The 26886-nt window shown below is 41.0% G+C and overlaps 3 protein-coding genes across 3 annotated transcripts; all 3 read right to left on the bottom strand.

Annotated features, from left to right (window-relative positions):
- Positions 1-530: 530 nt before the first annotated feature.
- Positions 531-5389, bottom strand: LOC140998855 (elastase-1-like). The gene is made up of 8 exons (XM_073469256.1): positions 5307-5389; positions 5105-5208; positions 3877-3977; positions 3419-3544; positions 2685-2821; positions 2412-2554; positions 805-954; positions 531-629 (listed from the first exon to the last, which is right to left on the bottom strand). The coding sequence occupies exons 1-8, from the start codon at positions 5344-5346 to the stop codon at positions 618-620; spliced, it is 813 nt and encodes a 270-aa protein (XP_073325357.1). The 5' UTR covers positions 5347-5389; the 3' UTR covers positions 531-617.
- A 6063-nt stretch (positions 5390-11452) lies between these two features.
- LOC140997675 (elastase-1-like) lies at positions 11453-15036 on the bottom strand. The gene is made up of 10 exons (XM_073467642.1): positions 14997-15036; positions 14614-14711; positions 14397-14489; positions 14227-14271; positions 14060-14094; positions 13601-13720; positions 12805-12941; positions 12554-12711; positions 11743-11886; positions 11453-11600 (listed from the first exon to the last, which is right to left on the bottom strand). The coding sequence occupies exons 1-10, from the start codon at positions 15034-15036 to the stop codon at positions 11589-11591; spliced, it is 882 nt and encodes a 293-aa protein (XP_073323743.1). The 3' UTR covers positions 11453-11588.
- A 3134-nt stretch (positions 15037-18170) lies between these two features.
- Positions 18171-21059, bottom strand: LOC140998856 (elastase-1-like). Its single transcript, XM_073469257.1, has 8 exons — positions 20893-21059; positions 20496-20593; positions 20292-20392; positions 19771-19896; positions 18933-19069; positions 18684-18826; positions 18392-18541; positions 18171-18279 (listed from the first exon to the last, which is right to left on the bottom strand). Exons 1-8 carry the CDS (start codon positions 20930-20932, stop codon positions 18268-18270), a joined length of 807 nt encoding a protein of 268 aa, XP_073325358.1. The 5' UTR covers positions 20933-21059; the 3' UTR covers positions 18171-18267.
- Between the last annotated feature and the right edge of the window lie 5827 nt (positions 21060-26886).

Here is a 26886-nt window from a genome sequence, read left to right as displayed (position 1 = left end):
CAAAGCAACCAGCACTTTAATATGAATACATCAGCAATATACACTTAATGACTGAGGCAAATTCCTATCAACTGTGTTCAACTGAGCTGAACTGAGATTTCTTCCTGAGACACTTAAATTGTTTTTTTAATTGGATTGTAGTTTGACAGTTGTTGTTTCAGGCCTCTTTTTACTGCATGTGTAGCTGGAAAATGTGCTTTTCTTAACTGATTCAGAGCCTCTTTTCATCACTTTACACCAGTCTTGGGAAAATTTATCAGAGTCTAATCACATCTATTTGTTTACCCTTCACAGTAAAATCAGTTAACTGTACATCCACCGCTTCACTGAAAGGAGTATTTAATTATCTCTATTTGTGTCAGTTTAACTGTTTTACTTTGAAATCTATTCAGAATTCAAATATCATCTCACACAAATTCCCTGATATGACAAATTGCTCAATAACACTGCTGTCTGATGAGATTTACTGTACTTCACCTGCAGTTAATTGTCTTTTTTGTCCATTGTTCCAACATAAATAATGAAGCAAGTGAAATTAAATGACATTTTATTGTGATGGAGTTGAGCAGAAACTGAGATGAATCCAGAGTGTTCAGTCGTCTCCCACGTTCTTCTTTTCAGCCCATGATCTGGCAAAGCAAGGACAAATGAATCACTATGTTATTATCCTCGAGGTTCGCAAACAAAATGCTGCACAGACAGACACGTATTTGTTAGGATGAATGGATGTATGAAGAAGATTATCATGTCCTTCAGATACTGCATATACTATGAAGTTTTTGATTTAGAGTGTTTAATACTGACGCCGTTCATCCAGCTGATGTAGGCAGACACACGGGTGAAGACGGTGGGCTTCCTGTAGGCGTTGCAGCCGGAGGAGGACACAAAGCTGGTCACACCGTGGACAACCCACTGGCCGTTGACACTGCAGTTCAGGGGGCCGCCGGAGTCACCCTGGATTCAGAGAAAACACATCAGAGACAAACCTCAGAGCCAAACATTCATAACCTTTTGGCAGAGTTGAGCGCAAATGTCTTCAAATTCACTTAACTCGTTCCCACTTGCTTCTTGTGTCCCCTTTCTAATCTTAGACAGCCCTGAGCAAGTTTTGAGCAGCGCATAACTTGCCAGACTTTGACACTTTGTGCAGCTTAAGCACTAGCCTGGATCATTGTAACTGACTTATGCCCCTGCTGATGCAGCAAGTAATCCCACATGTGTCCTCCAAGATATCTTCCCTGACAGGAAGGGGTCAGCCCTCAGCTCAGAGGGAGACGTTCAATTTCACTTTGTCGTTGTGGAGTGGGACTCGATTCTGACAAGTTCTTTTCAGTGTTTCCTCCAGCCTGATTACAGTGGGCGCAAACATCATTCCTGCTGTGCTAATCGCAGGATGACACTGTGGTTTGGGAGACAACTGGAGAGACCAAGTTCAAAATCTGAGCAGGGAAGAATCTGCTGCTGAAATGGCTTTAAAATTGTTCATAGATCAGTTTCTAATGTTTTATAGATTTATTCTAAGCCATTACCAAGAACATAATTTCAGTTGCCAGATTGAGAAAAATCACTTAGGCCGGTCTTTATCCTTTCCATCTTGTTATAATTCAGTTATAAATATGAGTTAGCCATAAAAATTGCTTTTTAAGATTTTAATCTTGCTCCAGATCCTCTGCAACTTGTTTTCTACTTCTAAGTAAGTGGACATACAAGTCCAATCAGTCAACAGCATGATTCACAACCTGGCAACCCAAACATTTTTCTTAAAAATGGCTTTATAAATCTTTATAAATCATTTCTAAACCATTAATAAAGCAATTAGTGACATTTTTAAACCCTTTATAAGGGTAGAAAGTGGTATCCTGAGATAGCTGTCCAGCTCCAGGGATGCTGATCCCATAATCTGTTTTACTGGGATCAGTTGAAGGGTAACAACATCTGTGAAAAAAGCTTTTTGTGGCTCCAGAGAGAGCTGTGCAAAGTCTGATAAGCAGTCGGGGCTGAAGACTACGAGTTTGGAAAATGAAAAAGAAAATATGGGGTTGTGGAGTCAGAAAGAAATGAGTGTACCGGATCTCTGTAGCCCGGTCTTTATCTCTGCTAGATGATAGAAACTCTTGGCTACATTAACATAGCATAATGATAACAATACTAATAATAATGGTAATAATCATCATCATACAGTTTGTACTGGAAAAGCACATACTGTCGCAGTCCTAAGTATTACACACCTGAATGTCTCACTGAGGACAAGTTGCATTGTGGGTAATGTAGAACCAGGTTTTGACAAGGAAGAAGAATGTGTGAAATGAAAGATGTAATCTGTGCAATGCTAACCCAGTGAAGTACTCTCAAGCCTTACAAAAGAAACAGTCAATGTGAGGTCACACAGTCCTCAGACCTCAGAGGCTCACCTGGCAACCTGACTCACTGCCACCGCCAGCACAGACCATGGAGCTCTTCACGGTGCTACCCCACCATCCGTAGCTGGTGCAGGTTTTGTGGTCAACAACAGGCAGGTAGGCCTGCTTCAGCTGGGCAGACAGCTGACCTCCAGCTGGGGACGACAGTAGAAAAACCCATCATACAACTGTGATACAGCCCATCATAACAGGATCGAATACTACTATCTAAATACTGAATTGGATACTGGGTTTTATCCAGCAAATGTATCATGTCGGACTCACTCTGGGTGCGACCCCATCCAGTGATGTAGCAGGGATTGTTGTGGGGCAGGACCTGGCCTGTGGGAGGCAGGGCACCAAGCTGGACGTAGTTGTTGAGAGAAGCCTCAGAGGAAAGGCGCAGGAGAGCAATGTCCCACCTGAGGGTCAGACCAACAAGTCAGTGAGTAATAAAGCTTTTCCCTGTATTCATAAAAGCTCACAATGGTTTTGTTTGAGAGTTGTCTGCTGTTTGTCTTTCATATGTTCATATCTATATTATGTTCAGGGTTCCAACTACCAATTATTTTCATGCAATCTGCCGAATATCTTCACAATTAATCTATTAATTACCTGTTAATCAAAATTTCCTACTTCCCAAGGTGATGTTTTCAGATTTATTTGCTTTTTCTGAATTTCTGACACTCCAATATCAAAACACTATTGCTTCTACAATGTTTGAAAACAGAGCAAAGCAGCAAATATTCACCTTTGCAGATTAATTAATCTGTCTCGGATCTATTTATGTGTTAATTTTGTAAATATTTATAGTAGTACTATATGAATATATAATACACAATATAAACTGAACAGTTGAAGTTCATCAAACATGAAACTTTTGACATTTTTCATTACTTTCATATGTTTATATGTTCTATTTTTATAATAGAATATTGGCAAAGAAATATATTATGTTTGCCAGGATTTGCTATTTTTGAATGCAGATTTGGGTTAAACCATGAGCAGTAGCCACTCACCCTCCGGCGACGTTGTTGGAGTTCCAGTTGGGGTGGATGTAGACGGCGCTCACGCTCATGTACTGCTCTTTGCCCTCGTGGGAGTTGATGTTGTGATCTCCAAGAACAACACGCCAAGTCCTGGAACTGTGGACGTACAAAACATGAAGATTTTCATTCTTCCGCTCACACTTATGCTGTCTGGCACTAGTACTCTCTAGTAACCCAAGGATACATGTTGAAAATCAATATTTTACATTTTGGAAATGTATATATTTCTAGAGGGAGTTATAGATTTTATTTAAGAGTTCATTTTGGGTTGGAACAAAAGCTCCCAGTCAAAATTAAATCTAAAATGTCATGGCTTTTATACGTTTATGTAAATGTTCAGCTCTGTCAGAGAACATCTCCTGCTACTTCATCCATACCTCTATTAGTTTTGAGCTCAGCAGCTATTCTCTGATTAATTAAACTCTCACCTGTCCACACAGTGAGCAGCCGTCATGACCCATCCTCTCCTGACCAGGGTTCCTCCACAGGTGTGGTAGAAGTTGCTGCCAGATCTGTACTGAAGAGAGATCTAATAAAAAAACAACAGAGAGTTAAAATTCAAGAAACTGAACCGTTCACATTTGTGCCAAATGCTTCTTGGCAGCAGTCCCGGCACTGAAAGGTGCTTAAAGGCATCACGAGCACACTTGGAGAGGTTAATAAATGAAAGAATAGCTTCGTGAGCTATCAGTTACTTGCACTGAAAGAAGCAAAACTGCCCTACGAAGAAATCTAATTTGGTTGAAGCAACATTATGTAACTTTTTCACCTTAAAATAACAAGCTTCAAAATCATTTTGATGCTACAGTGTCTTTTAATAGGGTGAATGGTGTCTGTCTCAGTCACTTCGTCCCCCCTATCACTTGTTACAGAGCTGGGGTTTGTGTTTGCGACAGTGGTGTTGCAGTCAGAAACTGTGGGGGGTGCCAAGTCACATAAAATGCCAATTTCAACATATTTCAACCAGAAACTTGAGTCCAGGTGGAAGTACTGCACCAAGCAGGATGACTCAGTTAGCCAGGTAACTTCTAAAATAGCAACAACTTCTCTGAACATTTGTTCAGTTCAGTAACAATAATCAAAACTCAAGATGAACTGATACCTAATGTTCAAGTTCCCCTTCCCTTTATGGCCCAAAATTGATGGAAGTTTCAGTAGTTCACAAAAAAAGTCACTTTGTAGTTCTGTGTATAAATGTACTTACTCACTCACTTCAGTGAAGCTCATACTTACAATTTTGAGGCACTTGTACCTCACTGGAGTATTTCTAATTTAAACTTTTATGCTCTCGGGAAATCTAGCACTTTTTAATTGTTACTACATTTATTTAACAGCAAAAGATAATAGTTATTTGGATTTTACATACAAAACATAGGACCAAATAAACAAAACTATGGTGCACAAGATTATAACATAATATAATAGCGTAACTATGTATAAGGGTAAAAAATACATCTTCAGGACCAAAGGGGACATTCTGCACAATGAGCTCTATTGATTTTAAATACTTTTTATTGGTGATACTAATGTACTTTATCTCAACTTTAATTTGCAATGCAGGACTTTTATTGTGGTATTGCTATTTTTACTTAAGTGAAGGATCACAGCACCGCTTTCCCCACAATTTCCACCAAAGTTGAAAAAAGCCTACTGTACCTGCCAGGGCCAGGAGTGAGGGCTGGCCACCTCGCCTCCCACAACTCTCTCCTCAACGCTGTCATCCTCCAGGTACCTGGGCTGGGGCTCCAGCTCAGCCAGCACTGAGCAAAGCAGAGTCAGGCATCAGATATGCAGCTGTGCTAGGAGTTGTGTTTGTGTGCAAAAAGTCGAAGCAGAGGAAGAATCAGAGAGTTCTTACCAAGGGCTGCGAGAGAGGTCAACACTAGAAACCTGAGCATGTCTGCAGTCTTCCTGAAACTTTCTGCACCAGAGACTTCTGACAACTACTGTTTTATAGCCTGGGGGCCCTCTCGGCTGATAACAGCACATGTCCAGCTGTGCCCGTCTCACAGTTATCACTCCAGTGGGCACAGGGGGGGATTCATACATGGAAGGGCTGACTTAGCAACTTCAGCATTTTTTTCCACCACTTGTATATGCCACTACAATCAGGTATGAGATTGTCCTACACTGCAGGTTTCATTTTTATCCTCTACTAATTATGTTGTAGTAAAGCAATTCTTGAAAGAAGACACAGTGTGTACAGAAGAAATGCTTTCATGTGTTTTTGTATGTGTTTAAACCAAATGTTACAAGCTCTGCTTAATGTCTAAGGGAACACAGATAGTAACATAACAAGTCTGCCCAAGACTTTTGCAAAAACAGGAACAAAAACAACAAGAAAAGGCTGCTGAAACTCCTTAAGTGCAACAATGAATTACACTGATACTGGAAGTTGATAGCCTTCACTGGCGATCAAATGAAACTCAGGTGTGGGTGACCCGGGCACTCCTGAAACACAGTGAGAGAGACAGCTCCCTTCCAAAGAGAGGCCGGAGAAAGTCAGTGGACGTAACAGCCCACTCACACTAAATTGCTTGCAACTGTATCATTATCTGTTCAAACTGGGCCTCGGTTACCAGCTTCAGAGACAACTTAACTTGTCCAAAGTAGAGCAGGGGTCGACACAGCTCACACATACACACACACACACTCTGACATTTTCTGCAAGTGCCTCCTGCAGATAAAACCCATCTTCAGATGCATTTTATCGTTCACAGTCAGTGAAAAGGACTCTGTTCTCTTTCCAGTTTTCTGGATAGCCAAATGGGTGGTGATCAACTGCTACAGTAGAATTAGTCAGAGAAGAAATTATTTTTATACGCAATGATGTGGTACTCCAGTACTCCAAGCACAATTATCTCCACTGTCTCTGAGTGTGATTAAGCATTTCGTTGAATATAAGACCATCTGTCATTTTAATTTGCCTGAAAGTGCACTTTCACACTAGCTGACGTGGCTGGAAACATAAATCACCTTATCAGTTGTTTCACATAGAATATAAGTGTATGTAGGTTAGTCCACCTCTGCAGTATGTACAGTGCTGAAAGGGCCACAGACTCCACTAAAAAAGCAAAATACGAACTATAAAACTCAATTCTTCAATCGGCACTCATCCTGTCATGCCTGTATCTTTGAAGGTTACAGAGGGGGGACAGTTTCGTTCCGCCTCTGATCCGCCAGTGGAGTTAGTAACAGAGCCAGCAGCACGGTACAGGGGTGTGAAGTGAAGGGGGTGAAGTGAACATAAACAGACACCCATCCTCCGTGGATGCTGTTGCTCGCAAGCTTACGGCTTATGTATAATAAAATATTCTGGCTGTTCGAGGCAAAATAACCCACGATCAAACTTGCAAATAACGTGAGGTGAAAATGTGCTTCGCTTTCTGTGTGAACATAACATTTGCCTAGCTATTTAGCCTTAGCTAGCTTGGCAGCTTGGAGGTAAATGGGCATGTTTCAGTAACCAGGCTTTATTCAGTTCATCTTAGCTCCGCCTATTGCCCACTTTTGGATTAGTCTGGAGTTTGGCGGAGTCAGGCACTGCCAAGATGGTGACAGCTGGAGCCATCCACATTGACCTTCACAATGGCTCTTTAGAAACATATTGGTGAGACTATGTCCATGTTTTTTACAGCCTGTGGTCTCACTTCATTTGTCACTGGTTAACTAGCTCGCTATGATGGACAAGAAAAGACAGGCGTTCAATTGCAGCTTTGATTTTTAGCTTTGGTCTTAAAGGAGAGGATTTCCCAAATCAGTACATGATCTGGGAATTTTAAAGCTAACAGGCTGAGACCAGTGTTAGCTTCTCCAACAGATACAACAGAATTTCAATCATAATATTTCAGGGTTCATGGGCATCTTCACTGCAATTGCCGTACAGACCTGACCACAGTGGTGCTGACGCTTTTTGGCACTTACTTTGAATTTTGGACAGGGACATCCTATGTTCATAAATTCCTTTAATTATTATCCTAAAATAAGATTAAGAAATATGTAGAGAGCAGGTTATGTAATGAGATTATGATGGGTGTTACAAGTAAAGATTAAAATCAGTGTTTAAAGCTTACAGTAACAACCCTGAGGATACAGTACACTATTCCACTTCAAGCCTTTGATAAGAAGCATTTTAATGAGGCCCGGCAGGGGTATTATGTGGAGGTATTACTATAACTCTGTGTGTCCCAGTGTGAGAGGTGTACAGTAAAAAGGGCTGCTGCAGCACAGGACTTGTTCTGAGGGAGGTGGACAAATGGTTTTGACATATAGTTGCTCAGGTATCAGTGAGCAAATTTCATCATAATTTCAACTACAAGAAACAAGGATACATGTTTCTTTCCAATTACAAACATATATATGAAATTCTAATATGGAATTGGGAGCTTTGTTTCAGGTAACAGAAACCATACTGTGCTTTACTTTATCAGCAGTGTGCCAGCACTACTGACGATCAAGGATGTAGACATGATCTGTGGTGCTGTTCTGTGCTGTTCTGCTATTCAGGCCGCACATAGCAACTACACTGCTGAGCAACGCTTTGACGACTCATCTATGGCATGCTGCATGATCTGAGTTCTGTTATCTGCCCCTCTCTAACAAGATCTCAGCAGGTTAGCAGTGCAGACATGACTTTTACAAGGTTTCTCCGTGCATCCGCAGACTGCTGTCACACAATGAACACCCTGTCTGTCATATCAGTGTGTATCTACCAGAAAGAAATTCAGCTGATTTAAAGATGTCGAGCTCATGGTTTGACATGTCTTGTCGAAGGTTAGATAGGAAGACAGCCCCTCTGGTGCAGTCATAACAGCCTGGAGCTGAACGCACTCAAAATCGTGGAGGTGACGGTGAACTTCAGAAAGAGCCTTCCATCACCATTCTCAGCGACACATCAGGTTTTTGGAATTCACAATCTCACAGGATCTAAAATGTGCATCCAACACCATCATCAAATCGATCATCAAGAAGAGCCCAGCAGAGGATCTACCACCTGCGCCAGCTCAGGAAGTTCAACCTGCCTCAGGAGCTTCTGATCCAGTTCTACCCTGCAATAATCCAGTCTGTGCGCATCCATCACTGTCTGGTTTGGATCGACCACTGAACAAGACAGGAGAAAACTGCAACCAACATCAGGACTGCAGAAAAAAAATCATTGGTGCTAGCCTGCCCTCCATTTGGGACTTATATGCGTACATATGTCCAGAGTCAGGAAATTGTCATCAAACATCAATGCAGATCCATCACACGCTGGAAGCAACCTGTTTCAACTTCTCCTCTCCAGACCACAGAGCTCTACACGCCAAACAACCAGGCACAAGATGTCTGCAGGCTGCACATACTGTAGATAGACATGTGCACATTCATACACTGTACATAATCACTCTCTGCAAATATATCCATTCAATATTCCTTGTATTTTCTCACATGCTTGTAATCCTGTCTATTCTTAACCTTTATTTGTTCAGCTTTGTTGTCCTTGTTCAAAGCTGTTGCAGTCAAATTAATTCAAATTCCTCGTACACATACTTGGCACAAAAAACTGATGCTGATCTGATTCTGATGTCTGTGCAGTAAATATGAACCTGGAGCCAGCAGCTGGTTAGCTTAACTTCGCGTAGAGACTGAAACCAGGATGGACACAGCAAGCCTGACAGCTCTATCCAAGAATAACAAAATCGACCTACAAGCACCTCTAAAGCTCACAAATTAACATGTTATATCATGTTTGTATAATCTGTACAAATGAAATAAAAAACACAATTTGCTGTTTGTCTGAGAATCGCTCCTGGCCAATAAATATTCCTGTGCATAACCCCCTGTAAAAAAGCAAATAGGGTTTTTTTTTATGCATGTGAGGGTTAGTTTCTTTGCAAAGTTACTTTGATTAACTTTAACTGCAATTATGGCACTGTGGTAAACACAAAAGTGTAACTCTAGTATGAAGAGCACATCATAGTGTGACATTTCTTTATTTTACCTTTCAAGCATCTTGAGACATCTGGCAAAGCAATCCTATATTTATAAAAGTATAGTTTTGAGGACATAACTCAGACATCGACATAAATAATGGCTATAACCTTCCCTTAGGCCCTACTTCAAACTCCTTTAAAGAAGATAGCCAAGTGTTTCAAGGTCGAAATGAAACATTTAATAAAATAAGCTTGCAACCTTCACTAACATTTAGAATATTTTACATCAAAAGGTGTGGGAAGCAGGAGTCTTGAGAAAAGGAGTGTTTTGCTCAAGGAGGACCAGCTTAAAGGATATAAGGGACACCAAGTTCATTTTCAGCCATTCATCTGTCTGAGATTTTGATGCACAGCTGCAACATATGTGCTGTTCCCACTATCAGCAGACTTATCATGCATCTAATGCACTCTCCACTAGTGCCTCAGTGCTCACTCCAGCCATTTCTTTCTAAAATGTCACTAAACCCCCAGAGAAGCAACAGAAAGGGTAACACAGACCATCTGTTTATTTAAGACCATTCTGTCAGATGTTATCTGACCGATTTCTGGTGGGAGCAAAAAGAGGAACAAGAGTTAATTTAAAAAATAACAGGAAAAAATACGAAAGGAAAGGCCAACCAAAAGACTAAAGGCTGCAAAATGAATGTCAGCATTTTACTCAGGGCTGCTGGCTGTCAAATTCAGAATCAGATCAAATTTGCATTATTTCTAAAAAAAAAAACGAACAAACAAAAAAACAAAAGTGTATCCTTGTGTCTCTGGTACAGCCCCTCTGGTAGTGCACCGTCTGCCTGTCTGTGGTGTATTTGTCCCATTTCTGTCACGGACTTTACTTGCTGAGTGCTGACAATGCTCACTTGCTGCTCTGATGGGAAAATGGCAAATGTGACGTTTTAGGAAGCCGGATGAGACGTGTCAGGTGTGCATCTGATTTTCAGATGGAGAACAAGCACAATTCAGAGTAGCTTCTGTTGCACAAATCATCACAAATCATCACAAATTCACATGGTGGCCATTTTCCTCTGATGTCACACTCAGGGTGGGAAGCTTGAATGCTGGGGTAAAGTGTGAAAGTGGTCTGAATATGAGGCTATAGGCCAAGAGCAGGTCAGCTTAGCTTAGCATAGAGAGTGGAAAAGGCCAACATGCTTTTATATCTAATTATATATATCACCTTGTTTAATCCCTTCAAAATCTTAAGTGTGAAAACCATAAAATGGCAGATTCCGACAGAACTGGGCAAGCTGTTTCCCCCATTTCCAGCTAAATTTACTGGACAGATATCAGAGCTTCCCAAATTGCCCATCTACTCCTATAAACACAATCAAAATCGAAAGGCTGAGTTGACGTGTAACAATCTTAAAAACAGATCTGGTGCATGCAGAGATGCCCCACATACCTTGGTTTCATCTCCTACCTTTTTTTTCGCAACATTTTATTACATGTTCTTTCTGTCTGCTTAATACTTGCCAAGGCCATGAGCTGTGATAAGGCACCTCTTCAGCTCCAACAACTCTTCCTGCAGTGCTGCTCCACATGTCGCTGGACTGAAGCCCTAACTCACCCAGCGCAGAGGAAACTTATTAAAAACACACTTCAAAAATGGTTTCCCCCTTGTTGCACTTTTTATCTGCAATATTTTCTCCATTTTTCTCCATTTGCATTTTTTCCGCAGTGGATTATTTACAGTGCAGCCTTGGTATTTATCACTTGTGGCAGTGAGAGTGAAACAGCAGAAACAGGTGAATGTCTGAAGCATCTCGACATTTCTAAAAGCACGTCTCGTTCATTAAACCCTGAGCTGACCTTCACCGGATGTGGACTCACTGCTGAGCTTCTCAGTGGTCAGAAAAGGCACCTGCGGTCCTTCTCAGACTTTTATCACAGTTTGTGATAGTGTGTGACTGCGTGTTGCCACATCACACTGGATTTACTGAAACATACTTAAAGTAGTTGTATGCAACATGAATAAATTTATGAATAGGTGTTTTTGGGTGTGGGTAGGAAGATAGCAAAAGAAATGTCTGTTGAGGAATTTGTCATACTCAAAGTTTAATTAAGTTTATTTTCCATCGAATGAGACCGGACAAATGTGGAAGTACAGCGGATGAAAACATGGTCGAATGCGGTCTCTGTCTCCTTCTGCTGCACCATGGCAGATTGTCTGTTTACACTATGATCTGGAAAAGAGAAGAAGCAAGTTAAGACTGAACATCATGTGTTATATATGATGTTCAATCTTAATTAATTTTTCTATATGGATGAGAAGTTATTTTAGAGCTTATTCTGAAGCTTATAGATAAACATATCCCTAATACTGACCGAGCTCATCCACTCAACGTAGGCAGAGACACGGGTGAAGACGGTGGGCTTCTTGGGAACGTTACATCCAAAAGCAGACACAAAGCTACCATGGACGTAGTATTTCCCACCAACAAGGCAGTTCAGAGGGCTGCCAGAGTCACCCTGAGAGGAGATTAAATAGAGCATCTTCAGTATTGTAATCTTAATGATTCAGTTCATTCATGATTCAACAAATAGCACACAGTAGAGTCTTAATTACTGACGTGCAAGATGGTTTGTTAAACTGAACAGAGAAGTCACCAATGGGATGTTTGGAAAAGAGCAGGCGCTTTCAAAAAATACTTGGCAAATGATCGAAGGAACCATGCATCTGTCACCGTGCATCACAGGCTGACTTCAACCAGTAGAGCCAGTTGGTAAATCAAAGAGGAAAGCCATCAGTGCTGTTCTTTGCTCTTGTTTCAGTGAAATATACTCTCCAGTTCTCCTATAACAGATGCTACAGCTGAATCTACACTAAGCTCTTCATCTTCACAATATTACTTGCTTTCCACCTAAAGAGAAAAACAACCTGTTGTTTCTCTCGCTGGTGGTCGCACCTAAACCATGCCCGTACCTGTCGGTAGTTCCTCAGAAGCACATAGCCACAAGGACATAGCTTGAAGACTGGCAATGTTTGCACGATCAAGTGATCTCATGAATCTATTTCACTGGCATACAAATAATAAAGTGAATAAATTACTACTGACAAGGTACAGAATAATTACGACTATTAAGTTACTGTGTGTGCAACTTTTCTAAATTTCGGATCATGCACCAGGAGACTCACATAGCATCCAGCCTCTGTACCACCACCACCACCACACACCATGGCGGTCTTGACAGTGCTGCCCCACCAGTCACCTCTGGAGCAGGTCTCGTGGTCAACCACAGGAAGGAAGGCCTGCTTCAGATAGTTGGACAGCCTGCCACCAGCTAGTGGTGGAACTGGAGAGGTAAGATACATTAAGCTTGACAGAAAAGACCAAGCCACGACACTACAACCAATGGGTGCCCACTGGGATCATGAAATCAACTTACTGGAAGTAAGTCCCCATCCAGTGATGTAGCAGAGGTTGTTGTGGGGCAGGATCTGGCCAGAGGGAGGCAGAGAGCCCAGCTGGACGTAGGAGTTCAGAGTGGCCTCAGAGGCCAACTGCAGCAGGGCGATGTCGTACCTGAGGTGGAGATCCACGCATTAAACAGGAGGAACCCAAAACAACTTGGTAAAGATACTTCACTCCTGGAGAGGACATTTTGTCTGTGAGTTGGATGAACTACTATTTCCCCAAGGCAGCTCAGAATATATAGGTTTGCCCAAGGATATTTTCAACATGGGAGAGATCAGAGAAATGCATGCCATTCAAAACATTGTAACTTACTTATATAAAATAAGTTTAACAGATGCATCAGATGCCTTTATTTAACCAGGTTAGTCCCATTGAGATCATTCATATCTTTTACAAGGGAGACCTGGCCAAGAATGGCAGCAACACAGAGTTACAACAGCAAATGAACAGAAAAAGCACACTCAAATAATCAGATAAAACATTTGCATAGAGACAACCTGGACGCAGTTGATTTCACCATACATTTAAAGCTGTTCAGTGGTCTGTAGATTGTTCTCTGCAGTGGGTGTCGAATACCTGAAAGCTTTCTTTCCTAGTTCACTTTGGACTTTGGAAACAACAAATGGCAAAATGGCAAGAGAGTGAAGACCGTGATTTCCATATTCCAAGTTTAAAAGAGAAGATTAGCATCTCTTTAAAAATCAACAGAAAACGTGGGTTGAAGATGCTTAAAAATACATGAATATATGAAAAGATGTGTTCCTCACCCATCAGCCAACTTCTTCCACTGAGGATGGATGTGAACTTTGCTGACACCTATGATCTGCTTTCTGCCGCTAAAGCTGTTGAGGTCATGCTCACCGAGAACGACATGATAATCCCTGGGGCTGAAGCAAAGATAAACATGAAATTCATAATCAATGATGTTGATGTAGCGCTGAGTCAAATGACTCATTGTCAGTGTAGCCTCAGGGATTCTTATTACAGTAAACTGATGTAAAAAGAAAAGACCACAACATGCCAGTAAATTACTTGTTGCTGCTTTGATGTCTTTATCTGGAGACTTTTCTGCCATTCAATTCAAATAAATGAATCTCCTTGGTATGTGACAGTTATAAGTGAGGCTGCCACTGAAATAATACCATGATATTGTGACAGGAGTGGGCTATGGATAGTCAAGTCAAAATACTAAAAAAATGGTTATGTTGAGAGGCAGCTGGACTCACATGATCATGCGATCTCGCAAATCCATCTTGCCAGGCTTCAAGTGAGAGAAGCAGATGTTTAAAACAACAATGGCGACTCTTCAGGAGGTTAGCACTGATGCTGCTAGAGCATCTGTTTTATCAGAACGGTCGTGTGTTTCTTCATTGAAAGAAGAGAAAAGAATGACCTTTCTCAATGTAAAAGATGTTTCCACTCTTCTGTCCAATAAAAGCTAAAAACAACTCACAAAAAAAAGCCAGAAAGATAATCAAGCAATGCCCACAAGTACACCTAAAACGTAAACAGCCAAAGAATACTGAGTCTGTGCTCTAGTTGATGATTGTATTACTCTTCTACACAGTGAGCAGCTGTCATCACCCAGCCTCTCGCAATCAGGGTTCCTCCGCATATGTGAAAAACAAAGTCCAACACGCTGTACTGAAGAGCAACCTAAGGGGGGGAAAACAGACCAGATTACTAATGATGTTACTAATTACACTAAATTAAGGAATCTGATACTGGACAGTCTTGAAACAGTGTATGTATTTTTTGATTTTGTGTTAAAGTAGATTACCTGCCAGGGCCAGGAGCTGGGTCTGGCCACCTCACCTCCCACAACCCTTTCCAACCTGTCTTCCAGGTACCTAGGCTGGGGCACCGGCTCAGCCAGCACTGGTTGAAAACACAACATACATTAAAACATAACTTCTGGGGAACATACACTCATTCCCAGGAGCTCCACAATATTACTTGCTTTCCACCTAAAGAGGGAGGAAATGAGAAACGAGGGCAGCGAGATTGTACTGGTGCAGACTAGTTGTGTTGACAAAACTAAAAATTAGTGACTAAATGGATGACAGAGAGAGTGACAGACCTTTGGAGAGTAAGAATAAAATGAGACAGAAGAGATCAATAATAAATGGTTATGCAGCATTATGTGTGCTGTTATTTTCTTACCTAAGGCAGCGAGACTTGTCAACACCAGAAACCTGAGCATGTTCAGTACGTCAGAACGTTTGCAAAATGCTTCCCTCCTTCTTTTATACCTCAACTCAACATTTGGTGGTGTGGAAAAATGTGGTTGGTGCAAAAGCCAAGTGTGCACCTGTGGTCTGTCTCACAAAGTGTTATCAGCCCTGTTTTGACCAGTAGAGGGTATTTACAGTATGTATTTATTGTATTTGATACAGTCCACCACATCTACTTTGGGTAAGTTTGTGTTGGTATACTCTTTGATAAAAAATATATATATTTCTTTCAAGTTTCGAGTCCATCACGACATAATAATTTGTGAAATAATAAAGCGTTTGTTCAACCAAGAAAAACCTTGTGTTTTCATTCATTTAATTGTAAATGCCAAATGCGTGCCAAACGTCCCCATTTCAAAACTGAAACACCTCGTTTGTAGTAATCTATTAAAGGTGCAATATGTAAGAATTGGCCACCTCAAATTCTAATTCATACTCATATCACCAGAGTAACCACTAACTGCTGCCCTCTGTAACCGCCATTAGCTAGTTAGCTCCGTTAGCCGTGCAACCGGCGTTCCTATTAGCTGACTCTGCATAGACTGGTAGCTTAGAGGACCGGGGGGAGTGTTTGTGCTGTTTAAACCACTAGCATAGAAGCAGGAGCAGTGGGGGGAATGCTGGCAAGAAGCGGCACCAGAATGGGCACCAGGACCGAAGCCAGGCAAGTGGGCAACAGAACCAGGCTCAGCAGCCTCTCAGTGCAGTCAGCCAGTTTGACGACAGGGAAGTGCCGAGGTGATTTAGGCTACAGCTGCTAAAGTGCCTAGAGTCAAAACGGGTGGTTCAGTGGATATTCTCGCGTCATAATACATAGCTGCCTTTGAAATAACATCAAAGCTGTTATTTTTGACATTCTGCTGGGAGTTTTTGCTTTTTGTTCTTTTACATTTTATAATAGCTATAATTAGCTATAATTCTTACATACAACACCTTCAAATTAGTCTTTAGTACAGTTTATTCAGAACAATGGATACAAGTTTTGAGTTAAGGATAGTGTGGAGTCTATGTGCAGAGAGGCCAAGGGCAAAACAGTCTCAGTCTTTATTAAAAATGGTCCTGACGCCCCTTACATTAAATAAACCAGCCTGAAGGTACAGCTGAGAATTAATCATTTAAACAAAACAATTCGGCACAACAAACGATTTGACCTGCATGGTGAGTTTAAGCAGTTGTGTAGGCTATATTCCCTTGGGGCTGTATTGAAGAAGATGAGCACAGTAACTTCTGGAATCACATTGAATTAAGTCGAGGTACTTAGCTGGTAGGAGAGGTGAAATACGCTTCACCTCCTCCCCTCCATAGATACCACGGCACCTCCTCTCTTGTCTCTCTCTCTCCCTTGACTCCATTGATGCCGGTTGTTGCTGGTCTTTCTCGTGCTCAACGGAGGAGAAAACTAACCCCAGAAAAGAGCCCACACCTCTGAAAAAGAGCGCTAATCACCTCTCTCCTTTCCCGAGTGGACAGGTGTTGAATCCATCTTGTCAGTGTACCACACACAAACAAACACACACATCAACCTGTGACATGTGGAAACGTTTCAGACACTGAAAGCAGCCTATAGACTTACAAACAAACTGTTAATTCATCCAGCAACCTTTTTATAAATCTTTTATATATATGTATATATATATATATATATATATATATATATATATATATATATATATATATATATATATATATATATAATTAATAATATGATATAATAATGTTGAACAATGAAGTAGCTGTTTTATGTTTGCATTTTTATTAACATTTTACATTAATTATTTAATCAGGAATCAGGATTTTCCGAAGGCACAAATGAATCAAGTACAAGCAAATTAACTTCTCTCATGTCGGCTTAGTTAATCACTCTCATTGGTGTGGTAGTTCATTTAGATTTTGAAGCAGTCCTTGCAAGTGAGAGAAGCATCGTCAAGGAGGCAGTTTTCTGCAGCACAGCTCGTACAAGTCAGATGTAAACCAGTCCACATCTGTTTTGGGATCTTCTCTATCCAGATGGGGCTTCTGGCAGTCAGTGCATTTTGTTTTGTCTTGAGTGAGATTGTCCACCTTTCCTTTCTTTGCTTTTAGGACCACATTTTCTATTGCTTTTCCTTTTCCAGGAAATGATCTTGCCTGGTCAATAATGGCAGCTTGGCATGCTGCCTCATTGTCGTCCTCCGTACCGTTATCAGATTGTCGATTTTGACCTTTGACCAGTTTTTGTGGATGAAACATCTTCCAGTTGCAGCTCTGCAGGCTGTGGTCCACTTGTGGTTGTTACCAGGGTATCCATACTTGATTATATTAATGTTTTACAGCGTAACTACAGCATAAAATGTTCTATTACTTTACCTGAATGATGCCGTCCAACATTAGTTTAGTGTTTTTCAATTTATTATGATCCAGTAGTACAGGTCTGATTTAAATTCCATTAACAGCCTTATTGTGAAGAAATAGAGTGCTATACGCAGCTGAACTTGCCATGTGTGACTTCTTGTTAAGACAGAGAAGAAATTCAATCTCAGAAAAAGTATACGGCCATAAATTAACATTATTCTACATGTTATGAAGGAGAATTATAGTAAGTATAGTATAGTGAACATGTGCCTTTACATGAACAATTCATTCTCAGGGATTTTCATTTTCAGCACCTTTCTGTTTTTTCAGTTTTTAAGAAAGTAAATGTACATTTTTCAGCAGTAGATTATTAACAGTGCAGCCTTGGTATTTATCACCTGTGGCAGTGAGTGTGGTGAACAGCAGAAACAGGTGAATGTCTGAAGCATCTCGACATCTCTAAAAGCACGTCTCGTTCATTAAACCCTGAGCTGACCTTCACCGGATGTGGACCCACTGCTGAGCTTCTCAGTGGTCAGAAAGACACCCGCAGTCCTTCTCAGACTTTTATCACAGTTTGTGATAGTGTGTGACGTGTTGCCACATCGCACTGAATTTACTGGAACATTGAATGACTCGTCTTGAAGTGCAAGTGAAACAAAATCTGAATCAGCATGTTTGATGTGGGGAGGATATTAAAAGACATACGGCCTTCATAATGACATACGGAACTGCGTTTACACAAACTGTCTGATGAGAAATTAGTCATCACTCACAGTTTAATTAAGTTTATTTTTGGTAGAATGAGACCAGAGAAGTACAGTGGATGAAAACATGTACTGCAGTCTCCTCATCCAGTGATCTTCTGTTTACATCATGGTCTGGAAAAGAGAAGAAGCAAGCAATGGTTACACAGCTATACTAGCATACTAATAAGGAGTTATTTTGTAACTTATTCTGAAGCCTATAGATAAACGTATCACTAATACTGACCGAGTCAATCCAACTGATGTAGGCAGAGACACGGGTGAAGACGGTGGGCTTCTGGGGATAGTTACATCCATAACCAGACACGAAGCTGGCAATACCATGGACGTAGTATCTTCCGTTAACAAGGCAGTTCAGAGGGCCGCCAGAGTCACCCTGAGAGGAGATTGAAAAGAGCATCTTCAGTATTGTAATCATAATGATTCAGTGATGGATATGAAATAGCATTAAAACATAGTAGAGTTCTAATCAGTGTGCAACTTTTCCAAATATCTTTGTCATGCAGCAGGAGACTCACGTTGCATCCAGACTCAGCACCACCGCCACCGCACACCATGGTGTCCTTGACAGTGCTGCCCCACCAGCTACTGCTGGTGCAGACGTCGTGGCCGACCAGAGGAAGGTAGGCCTGCTTCAGCTGTGGGGATATGCTGCCACCAGCTAGACAAGGTGCAATGGGAAAGGTAAGATACGGTGAGCTTTACAGAAAAGACCAAGCATTTAAACCAACCGACGGGTACCGAGAGGGATCATGCCATCAACTCACTGGAAGTAACTCCCCATCCAGTGACGTAGCAGAGGTTGTTGTGGGGCAGGATCTGGCCAGAAGGAGGCAGAGAGCCCAGCTGGACGTGGGAGTTCAGAGTGGCCTCAGAGGCCAAACGCAGCAGGGCGATGTCAAACCTGAGGTGGAGATCCATGTATCAAACAGGAGAAACTCAAAATAACTTGATGAAGATACTTAGATAAACTACCACTTCCCTTATGCAACATTTGTACCTTATATCAACATTAACCAAGGATGTGGGATCTAGGGGTGCTGAGGGGGCTGTACCCCCCAAAACGAGGCTTAACATGTGCCGGATTTCCAAGAAGACCCAAATAATCAAGAATTTGTCAGGAATAGTGCTTAACAAAGTTTATAAAGTTTCTCCTAACTCACACTCACAAAAATTGAGTGATTTTATAAGGGAGTCTGGGGAATTTCTCTCCCTCCCTCTCTCCCTCCCTCTCCATGCTGTTGTTGACTGGAGTTGACTGGAGCTGCTTTGACTTCTAATATGTTGGTGTTCAAGTTTGCCATCTGCTATAGTGTCAAACATTCTCAAGTTGATAAAACATTTGTTTGTTGTTTTTAATTAAATTATTTGTTTATAACGATTAGATACAGGTTATAAAATTAATACAAGAAGCACGCTCTCTGCTTAGAATATAAAGGTTTGCCCAAGGATATCTGAGAAATGAATTCCCTTCAAACCTTATTAACTTACTCATCTGAAAAAAGCTAACACATACACTTCTATTAAGATCATCAAAAAAAAAAAAAAAGTGAGTTGAAGATGCTCAAAAACGTAAGAATATACAAAAAAAAATGGAATCGTCACCCATGAGCCACATCGTAGCGGTCCCACCCAGCATGGATGTGAATTTGGCTGACAGCAATGATCTGCTCTCTGCCGCTGTTGCTGTAGAGGTCATGTTCACCGAGAACGACGCGATAAGTCCTCCCGCTGCGATATGTCAAACAAAGAAGCAAAGAGAAACATCGTGTGGTAAACAATCAAAGATTAGACGTTGCAGTGACTCAAACAACTCACCAGAAGTCAGTATAGCTTCATGAATTCCTTATTTTGTTTATGCATTGAGTGCTTTGTTTGGAGACTTTTCTTTCATCTGAGTCAAGGAAATGAATCCCCTTTGGTACGTGACAGTTATAAATGAGGCTGTGAGAGGTTTTTTATCACTGGTGACATTCAGAAACACTGAAATAAATCAAACCTCTGTACTGTGATGAGAGCGGGCGGTGGATATTTAAGTCAAAATACTACAAATTGCCCACAAATACACCTCAAACTCATACAGCCAAAGAACAGTGAGTCCATGCTATAGTTAATGATTATCTTACCTGTCCACACAGTGAGCAGCTGTCATCACCCAGCCTCTCTCAATCAGGGTTCCTCCGCATGTGTGGTAGTAATTGCTGCCAGATCTGTACTGAAGAGAGATCTAAAGGGAAAACAGACCAGAAGACATTCTCTAAACATCACCTGATTTTCTATTGAAACAGTGCATGTATTTTTTTTTTAGATTTTGTGTTAAAGTAGATTACCTGCCAGGGCCAGGAGTTGGGACTGGCCACCTCACCTCCCACAACCCTTCCCAAGGCGTCTTCCAGGTACCTGGGCTGGGGCACCAGGTTAGCCAGCGCTAGGTAAAAACATAGGCTTTTTAATCAAGGGTTTATACATAGGTTATACATGATATCCCAGAAGCCTCATAACATTATTTCTTTTCCACCTTCAGACAGCGAAAACAAGAAATGAGGGCAGCGAAATACAAGCAAGGCAGAGCATCTGCAGTTCCTGTGTGTTGACTAAACTAAAAATGAGTGACTGACTGGCTGGCAGAGAGAGTGACATACTGTTCGAGAATTAGAGAGTGAATGAGACAGAAAGAGATCAATAATAAATGGCTATAGAGCACAATGCGCGCTGTCATTTTCTTACCCAAGGCGGCGAGACTTGTCAACACCAGAAACCTGAGCATGTCTGCAGTACGTCGAAACGTTTCTACAAGGAGCAAATGCTTCCCTCCTGCTTTTATACCTCAACTCAACCTTTGCTGGTGTGGGAAAATGTGTGTGGCTGTTCTTTCCCCCCTGTGACAAAAGCCAAGTATGCACCTGTGGTCTGTCTCACATGCTGTTATCAGTCGGTTACCACACACCTCCTCCTTTGACCAGTAGAAAAACGGTCCACAGTAGAGAATGACACGTAGAATGGCAAGTTTATCGCTGGATGACATGAGTCACATTGATTCAAAGGGCTTAGAAGAGATTGAGAAAGTCCACCACATCTATTTTGGGCAAGTGTTTATGGAAAAAATAACACATTTTTGTCAGGGATTTGACCTGAGGCAGGCAAGTTTACTAATGGCCTTGTGGCTGCGACATTATGATACGACATAGTTTTGTCTTTGGACATATGGTTTGGGACCTTTATTCTCATTCTGTTTTTATGTAGATCCTGAGAGATCCGTTTTGTTGTTACTCTCCATTATGAAGCCTTAGAATGAATTATCTGATGTAACAAAGAGCAATTTTTGTGAGTATTTACGTCACAAAATAAAAATGTGTCCTTTGAAAGAACATCATTAATTATGAATAAGCATGCGAAAACATGTTTCTGTGTCATCTCTTGTCTCAAGTGAATCTCTGAGAGGAAGTAATGACAAAGAAAACAACCATGAATGCTCATTTACAAGTAATTGTGACTAACATATAACAATGGTTAACAGTATATTTAGTTTATATATAGTAAATCGTGCCTTTGTTGTTAAATGACACATTCTGTTTTTCTCGCGTTATTCAGCCACTCCAGCTGAGTTAGTGTACAGTAAATGCTTTTGTCTGTTATCTTTAAGCACTAAAGAAGCATTAGAGACGTTTGAAATTCTACACTTAAGTTGAGTGAAGGTCAAAACACACAACATTAAAGAAAACACAACAGTTTTCTATAATGCTGTGTTTTGTGAAATGTAGTTGTGTTTTGTGAAATGTCGTTTTGTTTTGTGAAATGTTATTGTGTTTTCTGTAAGGTTGTTATGTTTTGACCTTCAGGGCCACTATACTAAAGATCTAAATAAAAACAACTAAAAATAAAACCAACTAAATCTAACGATGATGAATGACCACATTATGGAAACTAAAATATTAATATATTCTACAATATTTAACACACATATAAGCAAAATTGGTGCAACTATAATTTCTTCTTAAGTTACATAATTAAACTTTGGGATGTTCCCAGTCATTTTCTTCTTATTTATTAAATTATAAAGTTAAGGATTTGGAAAAGAAATCACTTTATTAATCATTTGAATGTCCATACTAGAGGATTACAGTCCAACACCAGATGGTGCTAAAGCCTAACAAACATGCTGACTCTGTACTTGGCCATACAGAGACACACACTTTTATAGAAGACAGACAGATTACATGTCATCTTGGGATATCCATTTCAAAACCCAGCTCTTAATACAGGTCTAATTTAAATACAGATTCTGATGTTGTACTTAACTGACATTTAAAAAAAAAAAACATTTGAAGACAAAGTCAAAATCCACATTCCAAGCTGGAAAGATTTTAATCCAGTGTGAGAACTGAGTTGAAAAGGATTTCTCTCCTCTTCTTCGCTCTGACCTCCTTGACATTGAACAGTTATATCGTAGATGGATTACTCGATGATTCGTGCATAGTGAGTCTCTTGGCAAAACATACATATTAATACTTTATAAAAACCCTTTTAAATGTTATCAACTGGTCACGCTGATATTTCTAACAATAGATTTCTGGACAATAGGAAGGCCTCCAATGTGTCTGTCTTTTATAAAACAGCCCTTAATTAGACAGAAAGTCATTAAAACTGTGTGGATTCTGGATTATTGCCTTATCAGGCTATTAAAGAGATAGCCACGCCGACTGGTAATTGAGCTGGCCCCATGACACGCAGGGAAAAGGGTCCTAATGCTGCAAGACTTCCTGATCAACAGGGGCTCCACAGTTTCGCTATTTTCTCATCGAGTCCTCGTCCCCTCCAAACTCCTTCCACCGCCCCAACCTTTTCTTGCAGAGGCATAAATCAAATGGGGAGATCAAAGACAGGAAGTGCTGGGGATGTGTTAATTAAAGATGTTTGCTCTTGATACAGCTTCCCCTCGTTAATGAATAGTCGATTTGGTTCCCATAAAGATGTCTCACACACATGGGCAGGAAATTGAGGTTCCAAAAAAAAATTAATGGGATGCACTGATTGGGTCTATGATAGAAAGTCGGGGAGGGTTATCGCTGAGTAACTGTTGATTGTGTCAATGTGACACTATTTAAAAAGCTCAGGCTGTGGAGCTAAACGATTTAAACCCCATTAAAATTAGAATCTACCATTGCTGTTAGTATACAGTCATTCATTCCAGCAAATTCTGTTATTAGTGCTGCAATGTGATGAGGTTACCATCAGGAATACAGAACTTGCTGTGAGGCAAGTGAGTGTTCCTTTAAAGCAGTACTAATTGATTTCTTTTCTTTTTTTGGCCTACTGGGGGCTGCAGAACAAGCTGTTAACAACACACTTACATATTATCACCTTATAAAGTTGATATGACAAACTTGTTAGCAAACTGTTGCCCAGTGGGTTGTCAGGGCTTTTTCACTGAAAACAGCTGCCTGCTGCCGATGACAGCAGTGAGACAGTAGAGTCGCAGGCTGTAAAACCAAAACACAGACCTCAAACACCAGTGTTTCAAAACTTATTATTTGACTCACCAGCCAACTTGACTGGTAGATGAAAAATTCCACCAACCAGCCATCTTTTGTACCAGTCAAAATGTATTCGTATTGGGTACGGCTGTAGTATTTAAACTGGCAACATATCATTACATTGGTTCCCTATAAACCTTGCTATCACTATACAATTTTGTATAAGTGGCAAAATGAAGGTTAACTGGCATTCTGTTTCTGTTTTAGACTAAATGACTGAATAAACGTACGTTTTGCCCTGTGTTGTTGTTTGTGACTCTGAGGAAAACAGAAACAATCCAGTTGCCTTTAAGACAGTGTCGCCAAAAATAATACCACTTGGAAATGTTGTCTGTTGCCACTTTAATTGATATGAAAAGATGCCATAAAACATAAAAAAATTAACATAGTGGTACTCGGGGACCAAGTATATTGTGGAGCATGCTGACAACAATTTGATTTGATTTTCATTGAATTCTTCAAATTTGCCGATGAATAAATGAAAAGGTAGTGTTATTGTTTTGGCGCCTAATTATTTTACATTTAGGCACATCTACAAATGAAAATAATAATGATAATATATAAAGTAAGAAAGTTAAAAAACAACCTTTGTGGCCATTCGAGAAAAGATTTCTGAGTTTCTGAGGCACACTTGAATGCACCATGAAGTCCCTGCAGACACATATGCATAATCAACAGTGCTGAACATTCGCCTCCTGTTCACTTCTATTCAATGCCAGCAAAGGAGCAAATAAAACATTTGCGTCCTGTGGTGTAGCAAATTCAGATCTTGGCTTCACGTTGAGAACACTGGGGAACATTGACCGGGGAAGTCTCAGGCACAACCAATAGCAAAGATGTGTGTGTGGTTGACCCCACAAACTGACTACAAACCAGCAAACAGAGATCCATGTGCCTTTCATCCTGGACTGCCCACACTCAGCACTGGCAGGCAATTTTCGTTTGACTGCATTTGCGTGTGTGTGACCACAACATTAATGAGAAGAGGATACAAACATCAGAGGCAGAGCCCTGTTCTTTCCAACGAAAGCTGCTCACGGGTATAAAATTTCCCAGTTCTTTTGAATTGTGCAGCCCATAGAGCATGCTCACTCGAGAGGCCCCCTGTTGTAATTTCCAGTTTAACCCTCCACTAACTTGAATGGGGATAAAATGATTTAATTGTGTGTCTCTTCTAGACTTTTCAAATGTTATCAGACTGAATGGATCAAATTAAGATAGTACAACGAGTCAGTTTGCAGGGGTTGTGACACTACAAAAATGTTTCCACTGTACAACGTGAGCTTAACATTGTAACTACACAGTTTGGCCACTATGTCAAATTGAGCCTGGTGCTGTACCTTGGGACTTTGTCAGTGCCCAAAGTGATGTAGATTTCCGTATTTCCAAAGTGCACCTGAAAGCACCTTAAAGTCCCTGTTCATGTGTGTGAAATTTGACACAGACAGCTGCCAGAAGCAGCTTACCCCTTAATTAAACCAAAATGCAGTCGGGACTCTCAGCATAGTTTTTCATTACATGACTATTTTGGTAAAAACATAGCGATTTACTTGCCAAGCTGAAAAGCTACCCACTCGCTTGGCAGGTGTTAATTTTATACCATGTCAAAGACACTAAAATAATCCGTAGAGTTTAGGTAGCTGCAGAGTCAGGTGATAACTCAGTATTTTTTATTTCTAGTGGTGTTTCAAGTTCAACGAAAAGGTACAAAAACAAAAACATTCAGCGAGCCAGATGTTTCTACACTGTTACTGTGGTCACTTACAAAGGCATCCGTTCCTTTATTTGACATCTGTTCTCAGTTGAGAAAACAAGGAATATCCTGAAACTTGAAGCTCTATCAGAAGGCCCTTTGTTCACAGCACTCTCTAGCCCTCGATGAGCGCTGTGTACTGTTCGCCACACAAAACCGCACAGGAGGAATGTTAAATATTTACAGAATATATATATATGAAGTGAGGTTGAGTAACGCAGCCTTCAAACATTTCAATGACAAGAAAAGATGACAAGGACAAAAGCGGTCAGAGCATTTGGACTTTTCATGAGCTTCATTCCATCTCAAATCCAGAAACTCTCGCTCTCTTTTCATCTGTTCGTGGTTATGGTGTTATTTTCCGGTAAAATGCTTTCTTTTTACTGTATGAGTACAAAGTCTCAGCGCTACATTACTGCACGACATGGCACTAATCTACACACAGTCTGCAGGGACCGACAGTGTATTAGCACTTTTCCCTGCTGGCTGAGGAAATGTGTAGGGATGCATCAATGCTGCCATGCGTCCTGCTGGGTGACAGCCGCGAAACTGATCCACTGGCCTGTTTGCAACCTTTAATTGCAATTATACCACAGTGAAAACAATCAATACATCCACCCACCACCCCCAACCTCTCTCTCTCTCTCTCTCTCTCTCTCCCTCTCTGTGCAGCTTCCTCACCACCTCACTTTCCCTCTCATGTTTCCTCCCTCACTCTTCTTTCAGCTTGCCTCTCTCTCTATATATATGGCGAAAAAACAGTGCCATATAGGCTGGGGGGGTGATGTGGTTTGTGGGGGGCGGGGATGAGGTGGTGTTAACTAACGTGCTGCTGGAGAAAGATGATCTGCTGTGGCTACGAGTGCCTGATTGATCCTGTGGAGTACTGTTCATCCATCTCCGTCCTCCTGCGGCTGCTGCTGCTGCTGCTGCTTTCACCTCTAGATGCTCGCCTCTTCCCTCTCCTTGTTCCCCTTCTGCCCTGGTCTCAGCTGCCGCCTCACTGCCGGGTCCTGGCCCTTGGTTGTAGCAGCGATAGGGTCTGCTGGAGTGGAAAAGGAGGCTGCTGCTTCAAGCTTCCCTTACTGAGTGATAGAGGAAAGAGGGATGTGATTAAAAACTGATGTACCATGTTGCTTCATCCTGTGGGTGATGGAGCTTGGACCATTAGAGGGCCTTCAGGATCCGATTCTCACACTTGCTCATTAACATGTTCAATTAAAAAACAGGAATCATCACCCAATCTAAGGAGGAATAAACAGATGAAATTTACTTGAGTATGAACCAAATGTTTAAAAAAGCAGACACCATTATCCCTCTACACTGGAGATCCTGAGATGTTCATTTGATTGACAGCTCATTTGAGCAGATATGAGCATATACGCCCACCCTAAAGCCTTCAACAGCAAATGAGTAATCGTGTAGACAAGTAAC

This window comes from Pagrus major, chromosome 6 (genome assembly GCF_040436345.1).
Source record: "Pagrus major chromosome 6, Pma_NU_1.0".
NCBI lineage: Eukaryota > Metazoa > Chordata > Actinopteri > Spariformes > Sparidae > Pagrus > Pagrus major.
Note: the sequence above shows the minus strand (reverse complement) of the source record. Positions and strands in the feature narration are given on the sequence as shown.